The 10,000-nt window shown below is 46.5% G+C and overlaps 1 protein-coding gene across 1 annotated transcript in view; it reads left to right on the forward strand.

Moving 5' to 3' along the window:
• LOC143280019 (uncharacterized) overlaps positions 1-10,000 on the forward strand; it is a 59,609-nt gene that overhangs the window by 46,699 nt on the left and 2,910 nt on the right. The window contains exon 3 of the mRNA XM_076584477.1: positions 4,091-10,000. This exon is cut by the window's right edge and continues 2,910 nt beyond it. Within this exon, the coding sequence (XP_076440592.1) occupies positions 4,091-6,078 (1,988 nt within the window). The 3' untranslated portion in view covers positions 6,079-10,000. The remainder of the gene's footprint in view (positions 1-4,090) is intronic.

Here is a 10,000-nt window from a genome sequence, read left to right on the forward strand (position 1 = left end):
CAGAATTTAAACCACGGACCATTCTTGCGTTGCTGTGACGTCTTTAACCAGAACTGAGCTAAATATTTACAAACTTCTTTTTTTATCTTTATTCTTTTCTTGTAAACTCGTGCATGTCACACGCGGGACTTCGATATCTATTATGTTCTGCATGCAAATGTACGTTGTTTTTGCTGTCAAAGTGGATTTTGACTCTGTAGAATTTTGCCAGGGACAACCCTTCTGTTGCTATGGGTTCTTTTACCTGCGCTAAGTGCATGCTACACACGGGACCTTGGTTTATTTTCTCATCCGGATGACTAGCGTCCAGACCACCACTCAAGTGTTGTTTTGTTGTTGTTGTTTTTTTTTGTTGTTTTTTTTTACATTTGCTAAGCGCATGTCACACGCGGGACCTCGTCTTTCGTTTCATCCGAATGACTAGCGTCCAGACCACCACTCCACAAGGGTAATGTGTTATTTTAGCGTACTATAAATTCCTGGAGCTGAATCTAGGATGCTAAAGTGGGATTTTATTCCACTCCAGTTCTGGTGGAGGGGGGGGGGGGGAGATAAATCCTGGCGGGAGTGGGATTCGGTCCAACATCCTCAGTAGATTCTCTCGCTTCCCAGACTGACGGGTTACTACTATTAGGCCTCCACTCTACTGTGGGGCATATCTGTTATGCATGTGTGGGTGTATATGTGAATGTGTGTCTTCATGTTTTACATCTATTTGCTTATTTATCATCATTGTTATCTTATTTATTTATTTATTTATTATTGTTTTTTTGTTTTGTTTTGTTTATAGTTATTATTTACTTATTTATTTATTTATTTGTGTAAGCTTATCTATTATTTATTCACCTTTTTTTTTTCTTTTCTTTTTTTCCTCAAGGCCTGACTAAGCGCGTTGGGTTACGCTGCTGGTCAGGCATCTGCTTGGCAGATGTGGTGTAGCGTATATGGATTTGTCCGAACGCAGTGACGCCTCCTTGAGCTACTGAAACTGAAACTGAAATCTACTGTGGGGAAAACCTTTGTGGTCACTCAGAGCAGCGTGTGTGTGTGTGTGTGTGTGTGTGTGTGTGTGTGTGTGTGTGTGTCTCTGTGTTAGCAAGCTAAAGAAGCAGCGAGACCCGCGAGTCGTGCCTTGTTCAGGCTGCCTTATCTCTTGTGCCCTCCGCACTGTCCTGGAATTTCTCGAGACAGCGTTGACATGGCAACTGACTCGCCCTACTACCCTGCCACGCCATCCGAGAGGCCCCGGCTGACTGTCTCGTGTGTGTGTGTGTGTAGGTGTGTGTGTGTAGGTGTAGGTGAAGGTGTGTGTGTGTATGTGTGTGTGTGTGTGTATAGGTGTGTGTGTGTGTGTGTGTAGGTGTGTGTGTATGTAGGTGTGTGTGTGTGTGTGTGTGTGTGTGTCTGTGTATAGGTAGGTGTGTGTGTGTGTGTGTGTATAGGTAGGTGTGTGTGTGTGTATAGGTGTGTGTGTGTAGGTGTGTGTGTGTAGGTGTTTGTGTGTGTAGGTGTTTGTGTGTGGGTGTATAGGTGTGTGTGTGTGTGTGTATGTGATCTTCATCGTGCTCACCACAGACAAAAACAGATGTGAACATGTAGTCCTTCAGCCAGCCCCTCAAATCAAGGGGGTCGGTACCACTCATAGTGGCAAGTGTTATCACATTATGTCCCTAGATGTCAGAAAATCATGATAATGTTGTAGTAGAAGATGGTCCTCGACTCTACCGCTTTGTCTGTGAAGCTTCCTCACGTGGTTGAACTGGTTCCTCTGCTTTTCTTTTCAGGCTGTTCAAAGTATGTTTCATAGTGAAGACAGTTCTGCAGTACCTATGGTATTTTATTTTTGGTACTTCCATACCAACTACTGTCTTGGCAGCATCCAGCACAGGTGCCTAATTCCTTATTTTAGCCGCTTCAAGCAAGGTTTTCCATGAATGGAATGAATTTGGAGAAATCAGACTCATTTTCATCACATTTGTAAGACTGTTAGTGGATGATACACTGGTCAGCTGAAGACTTTAATCCGGGTCTTCCTTCAGGCGGAGCTTCTGCCATGATGGTACTGGATCCTTATCAATCAGAAGTACTTCTGGTGGTCAGTACTGCCGGCCCTCTGACGCCGTCTGAAACAGACACAAACACAGGAAAAATATAGATTTTACTTTATTTGTGTTGATCCCTATAATTATCATAAGATTGTGCGATAATTTCACATATCAAATGATAAAAACAAAGGTTGCTGTTTGATTTGTCTTTAATAGATTTAGTTCAAGTATTGTTTCTAAACCTTGATTTGTTTTGCCCCTCCCCCAGCTTGCATGTGTGCCCATGGTCAAAATGCAATATCTTTTACTTTGACTTTCATCTATTTCTGCTCAAATTTTCTTTAGTGTGTTATTCTACATCTGGTTGTTTAGCAGTTACCTGTATATTTACATCTACAACCATTTAGGCAGAGCATTACACCGACTTGGACAAATGGAGCATTTTGTCGTGTTGCGTAATTTTTTTTATGAAACTCACAAAAGCCATAATTTTTTCCGAAACGATTAACATTTTTATAGTTTTATGAGAATAAAAGTTGTTCACAAGTCCCTTTGCGCTTCTTTTTGCTTCTAAATATGTCTTCCTATATCTAACGATTTGACAAAAGACGACATGCCGAATTTTGTGTGAATGTGTCATGAAATCCTCAAAACGCCACTACATTTCACGAACAAATAATAATTTGATATACTTATAAGAACAAAAGTTGTTTCGCATGTTATCATACATCTTTTTTTGTTCAATAATGGTTTTTCTATCTTCAATGGTTTAGGCTCTGGGAGAACAGAGCTTGATCACGGTGCGCGTTCTCGACGCGGTAGGGTGGGGTTAGAAATCACGTGATAACAGGCAGAAAGCTGCCACGTTAACAACATTACCATGAATTTCTGACATCTAGGGACATAGACGATTCCAAAAATATATGATAACACTTGCCACTATGAGTGGTAGCGATTAACCTGCTGGCTGATGGACTGATGATACATCTCAGTGGATGCTCACTCGTAGACTGCCGCCATTGGCTGTTCGCGCCCTCGTAGTCTCGGAGGAAAAGGGGGAGGGAAGAGAGAGGGGAGCTAAGGGGGGCTGGTGAAGAAAGAAAGCAAGCAAGAAAGAAAGAAAACAAGAGATAGAAGAAAAAAAAAGAAGAAGAAGAAAAGAAAAACTTAAGCAAAATTTCTAGCTCATCTTTTTCTTATCTGCTGATGTCTCTGGACATTTCTCTCTCTCTCTCTCTCTCTCTCTCTCTCTCTCTCTCTCTCTGTCTCTGTCTCTGTCTCTCTCTCTCTCCCTCTCTCTCTCTCTCTCAATTCGCGTGCATGAATAAATTTGTTTCTGCTTGAAAGCATGCGTGCGCGTCTGTGTTTATAGTTCAAATGATCATGCCAATTACTTGAAGCATGTGTTCACGAGTATGTGTGTTGTTTCTTGCGCTATTGTATGAAGGGCGTTGTAATGCTGAATGGACATAAAAAAAAAAAAAACTTTGTCATTGTCATTATCTCTCTCAATTCATCATTAAAGCTGTGAATATTCATCATTCAATTTAAACTTCAATGTTGTTGTTTGTTTTTTTAATACTTTGATCGATACATAGGTATATCATCCACATGATTTAGAATATGTGTCTTTATTTTAATTTAGTTTGGCCCTTCCAATTACTGATACTCTTCTTCTCTTATATTTCTTCCTGTCTGTTTTAATCATCCATCCATCTATATTTCCTTACCTGTCTTCGGGTTCCCATAATTATGCTCTCTTTCGGTTCCAATGAACTATAGTATAAATGAAACGAACGTAAATCGGTTTCCACTGAAATGAAAACGAGTTGTATTAACCTCGCTGCTCTCTTTATAATTGTTCTCGCTGTCTTATCCTCACAGACGAAAAATAAAGTAAAACAGAATAGAATAGAACAGAGTGAAATAAGATTTTTAAAATAATAATAATTAATAATAATAATAATAATAATAATAAAATAAGATTAAAGCATGGTCGAATTAACCCTGTACCTATTTTCTGTCTCTGTCCCTTCTCCTCACAGGGGACAACTGGAAGAAGCTGACCACCGACCAGAAGCGGCCCTACATCGAGGAGGCCGAGCGCCTGTCGGTGCAGCACAAGAAGGACTACCCCCACTACAAATACCGACCCCGGCGCCGAAAGCAACCCAAGCGAGTGTGCCGACGGGGCATGGCCGCAGCCGCAGCCGCAGGAGGAGGGGGAGGGGGAGGAGGAGGGGGAGGAAAGCCTCCCCCATCGACAAGCAAGGGCCCGACAGGGACTCCGTGCAGCCTGTCCGGGTCGGCCAGGAAGGGCGGGGAGCAGAGTCTGCCCAGCTGCGCGTCCGCGGTGGACGCCGGTAGGATCCTGAACGCCCTGAGGACGGGAGGGCCCGTGGCGGGCGAGGACAGTTTCGGACTGAAGAGCGGCGCTGTCACTGAGGCGGCGGGGCGTGTCAGGAGCCCCGCTGAGCGGAGCGTCTCCTCCTCCTCCTCCTCCTCCTCTTCCTATCCCGATAGTCACGGGGCAGGAATGCCTCCCTTGGAAGCCGTGTACTCCAGCGCCCCCATCCTCTCCGACCTCCTCACGCCCGAGTCCCCTCCCCCGTCCAGCCCAGAGTCGCAGAAGGCTCGTCATCATCATCAGATGGAGGCCGGTGTCGCCGCCACCACCACTAGCGAGGGTTTGACGTCATCACTTGGCAGTCCGCGGGTCTCCGGCATCATGACGTCACCGGGGTCTGCCGCGGCCAGAATGGGCGTGGCCAAGCATCTGGGAACAGACTTCCTCAGCCACCACCACCACCACGGCACCACTACCGCCACCCTCGCCAACAACAGCAGCAGCAGCATGGGTTTCCAGCCGAAGAGAGAGAAGGTGTCTCCCCCGTGCGGCATACTGACCCCGGACCGCTCCCCCATGGAGGCAAGCGGGGACCCCGTGTTCCAGTACTGCACCAAGACCGAGGCCTTCGTCCCCACCGACTTCCGGCCCCGCGCCGCACACTTCCCCCCTGACCACACCTCCTCCTCCTCCTCCTCCTCCTCCGGCGGTCACGCGGCGAACGCCTGCCGCGGAGGGGACGGTTTCCGTCATCACGGGGACGGAGGCTCAAGGGGGGACCCCACCCCCACTTCCACCAACCTGTCCTCCCCGTCCTGTGGTGCCGGCTTCCAGACCCTCAGGTCTCTGGTGGCTAAACCCCGCGGGGCCCTGGGCCCCCCTCCTGCCACCCACCAGCACCTCCTCCACCTCCAGTACCAGACCTCCTCCACCACCACCACCACCTCGTCCACCAACCTCCAGCCCGCCGCCGCCGCCATATTCCCCAATGACGTCAGTCCCGGGATGACTGGAGAAGGGGCCATGTTGAAGCCTCACGTGGTGTGTCAGGTGGAGACGAGGACGGACGTCTACCTCCCTTCCCTCCCCCCTCCCCGCCGCCAGCCGGAGATGGACCACGTGCAGTGCCACCAGTCAGGGAACGCCGTGGACCTACCCGTCACCAACCACTACCGACTCTTCAACATGGACAGCGGCGGGGCCCGCATGCACGGCGGAAGCTACGGCCACCACTACGACACGAGCGGCAGAGAGGAGGAGGCGGCCGTGGTGGTGCCCATGGGCGGTCTGGAATACCACCGGCAGGGCGCCGGCGGCGACATGAACGGCGGCCTTCAGCGGGGGTCCATGCTTGACGAGCTGGGCGACATCAACTCGACAGAGTTCGACCAGTACCTCCACCCCCAGGGCCACCACCACCCCTCTTACCCTCCTCCTCCTCCTCCATCCTCCTCCGCTTACTCCTCCTCCCCTCCTCCTCCTCTTCCTACGTGCTCCTACCAAGCCCCGCCTCCTCCCTACACGCAGTCTCTGGCGTCGCAGTACTATGGCGAGGTCACTCAGGAGGGGGCTTGCAGCTTCGCCGACATGGCGGGCCCGGGGCCTGAGTTCTCCCAGCCCGTGGACATGTATGACGTGGACAACAGCTGTCTTCTGGCCGAATCCGTCTGCGGCTTCAAGGCGTGAACCTGACGTCGGGTAGGATCAGCAGTGATCAGATGAGGACCAGTAATTCGGAAGCGAAAACTCACTCGATGACTCATGATACTCTTAAAGATTTAATACTGAAAAAAAAAGTGTGTATGTGTGTGAATATTTCCGATAAATCGTGCCAACAAACAAAACAACGTGGTTCAAAACCAGAGACGATGCCACAGAAAACTAGACCGAACCGTGAAATCCAAACTCAGTGAGAGGAAAGGACAAGACTAAACCGATTGGGAACGAAGACAGTGGGTAAGAAATGAGAGATTCCCTGTTATTTCATTGATCACAGGTGGAAGCACGAGATGTTCAACAATCAATATATTCTAAACGACTCAGCGTGATGCGCTGGGGAATTATATAATTCCATTGCGTTTGAGATATAACTACAGCTATAGCCAACTCCGTTCGTGGCTAGTTTATCATAGCATTACCACCCGTCCCCTCCCACTTCCGTCTCGCGTTGGAAATCGGACGGACATTGTTTGAAGGCAGCAACCCTGCATATCGATAAGAAACTACGCCTTGGTTATGTTGACGAGAGAGATGGGTGTGTATGCCACCCTAGACATGTACTCTTATTCTAATCCCCATGCGACTGAATTTCTTATTTTTCTGGAAAAATTCCGCAGCAGTATGTACTTTGTATTATGAGAGGGTAAATTCTGCGAAGAAGAACAATGTGACGATTGATTTTTTTTTCTCAGCAAAAGGACTTTTTTTTTCTTTTTTTTAATGTGTTTGATCTTGATCTAGTCAATGGACGGACACTTCAGTTTTTTCTGACGACAAACTTTGTTGTTGTTTTTAATTAAATTTTATTCACCCACTTTCGTCCACAAGGAAACATGCAACCAGCAACGAACAATGCGACTGAAAGGTGACCAACACAACGAATAGACAGGCGTGGCTCACATGTCTAGCAGAAATGAAAGGGAAAGAAAAAAACAAAACAGAATGTGAAGTCCAGTTGATCAGATTTGTCAAGCTGAACTGCATGCTCTTCTCAGCACAAACGTGCCACCAGTACGTCGACAATGTGCCATAATTACTGCAGTAAGTATTCTGAATTTGTGTTTTGTTAATACTTGAGCTGACGGAGCAGAAACAATGCTACTGCACGTGCAGCAAGGCGATTGTGTGAACTTGGCTGGTGCTGCTCTGTGTTGAGCTGAACACTTAGAGACTTTGTTCTTCTGATGTGTACAAAAATAGTTAACATTATGGTGAGTCCCATTTATGCAACGAAACGCAAGATATTATAATATTTTTACGTGCTTGTGTGTGTGTGTGTGTGTGTGTGTGTGTGTGTGTGTGTGTGAACTTGTCCAATGAAACGCCTCGTTGCATCATTAAAAAGAAGAGAAAAAAAACGATTCACCCAATGGAATGCGAGAGACGAGATCTCAAAGACTGCCGTCAGAAAAAAAAAAAGTCTTTAGTTGTAATGTTATGTAATTCTGCGACATCAGTGCATTGTCCGATTCAAATCGGAATTGAGACAGGAGTGGGATAGGGGAGGGAAGTCGAGTAAATTTATTCGTCAATCATCAGCTGGTTTTGCAGATAATAGGACCGAATCTGAGAGTGGAAATGATATTTCATATTTTTACGTGTTTTAGCTGCTGATGAAGGTATTTCGACCGATTCTTAAAAAAAAAAGACAATTGTCCATTGAATAATATAATAATCAGAGACAGGACATAATTAGAATGTGTGTCTGGGTCTCTGAGGGCGTGTATGCTCATGCGGAAAGAGTGTGTGAGAGAGAGAGAGAGATCCAGTCGGCAGCTACGGTCGTTCGTGTTGTTTTTTTTCTAGCGACTGTTGCACAGACGTTTCGAGCTGCTGATCTTATAGGAGTTTTTAGTTTTGAGCTGCTGATGATGTATAAGGGAACTGGGCCTAGTTTGAGATAACTGTTAGCTAGCCTGCCGGGAAGAGCAGGGAAGTTAACTTGTGAAGATCTCGTTCTGCTGACAGTATGCATTATATATATATATATATATATATATATATATATATATATATATATATATATATGTGCATGTTTGTATGTATATACACCTCCACCCCACCCCACCCCACTTTTATCTGCGACAGGAGAACAATCTTTAAAGGAATCTCGCGTCCCTTTGCTATCCAGTCAGTGCTTTAAACCGATTAAACCGAAGTCTATGCATGGCCAACAATAACGACCGACGAAGATGATGATGATTGTGATGATGACCGATGGTAAATGATGGTAAAGAGAAAAGCTGCCGAATGAAGAACGGCTGGATATCTTAAAGTATCGCATGTTCTAAAGTGGAGGATATCTTGACATAGCGGGGTTGTTGGCTTTTCTACGTTTCTTTATTGTCGGTTTTTGGGTGTGTTTTTTTGTGTGTTTTTTGTTTGTTTGTTTGTTTTTTTTGGGGTGGTGGTGGGGGGATATCTTTGTGTTCTTGGAAGTGATGATGGTCATAGTGTTTTCTGTGCATGGTAACGAGACGGTGCTTTTAATTGAAACGAACGCGCCAGAACCAAATCATTCCTCAGAGCCGGTGTGCATATTCCTTGTTTCTGTAGCAGGGAGAGGGGAGGAGGAGGAGGAACAGGAGGAGCGGGGGAAGGGAGGGCGGGGGAAGGGGAGGCGGGGGAAGGGGGGCGAAGAGGGAGTTATCAATTAAGCATGACCGGGAATGTCGTTGGAAACATCCGTATCTTACGAAAAACCGATATAAATGTGTGCAAATGTTGTTGCTGAGCTGTTTATTTTGTTTGTTTTTAATCATTTCGTGTTAATGTTTTACACATGCACCAGGATAGACTCTTGCGACCTGATCAGAGTGTTGGGTTTACACGTCGGGTTATAAATAACATGCTTCTTTTTTTTCTTCTTGTGTGTGTGTGTGTGTGTGTGTGTGTGTGTGTGTGTGTGTTCATCCTGTGTGCCTTGCTCGCTCCCCATCCCCCGTCACCTCAAATCGCTTCCACACGTCCCCCCCCACACACTCCACACACACACACTCCCCAGGTTATTATTATCACGGTCATGAAAAGGTGGCGACTGTACTGGCTTCCTGATTCAGATCATGGGAATTTTCTGAATCGGTACAAGTGTCATGCTGCTTCCTCAACCAGTACAGGGGAACTTAGTATCGGAACGCTTTCAACGTCAAAACAGTATTATTGCGTGAGACTCTCTCTCTCTCTCTCTCTCTCTGAGTTGGGGCGTTTTCTGGGTCAATATTTGGACGAGTTCTGGATCAGTATCACAACGCGTTTTATGCGGGAAAACTTGCTGAATCAATGTTTGGACACTTTCTGAATCACCAGTGATCAAGTGAGCCACTGTCTCAACCAGTCTCAGGATACTGTCTCAGTCAGTATGGGGACATTTTCTGACTCAGTGTGGGGACATCTTCCGTATCCTGGCTAAAAGCCCCACCCTCCCCAAAATAATGATAATAATAATGGTAGTGATAATAAATTGAAATAACCAACTTGCATAAATCACGCCATCAGGGACGATACGAGGGAGGATAATACGGCAATGTGTGTTGCTTGTCGAGAGTAATCTGCCTCCCCATTGCGGAAAAAAGTAGACCAGATTTAAAGACAGCGGAAGAACTGGCATGAGAACATCAAACAATGGACCGGACTCCCCACACACGTGAGCTGCTGCCAGCGGCTGCCGACAGAGACAGATGGAGAAGGGAGGTTGCGTCTGCGGTCCTCAGGCTTCCCCCAACGACTACTTTGTAGTTATGGGCCTGAGGTTGAGACGTTGAGGTTGAGGTTCTTCGGAGAGAGACACCGCACACAACATAGTTGTGCTATCTGAAATCTGTACAATTTCGCATTTTGTCGTTGTGTCTTCCAGCACAGCCCCTCAGATCGGAGCAGAGTGGAGTTTGAA

Source organism: Babylonia areolata, chromosome 3, assembly GCF_041734735.1.
Source record: "Babylonia areolata isolate BAREFJ2019XMU chromosome 3, ASM4173473v1, whole genome shotgun sequence".
Lineage (NCBI taxonomy): Eukaryota > Metazoa > Mollusca > Gastropoda > Neogastropoda > Buccinidae > Babylonia > Babylonia areolata.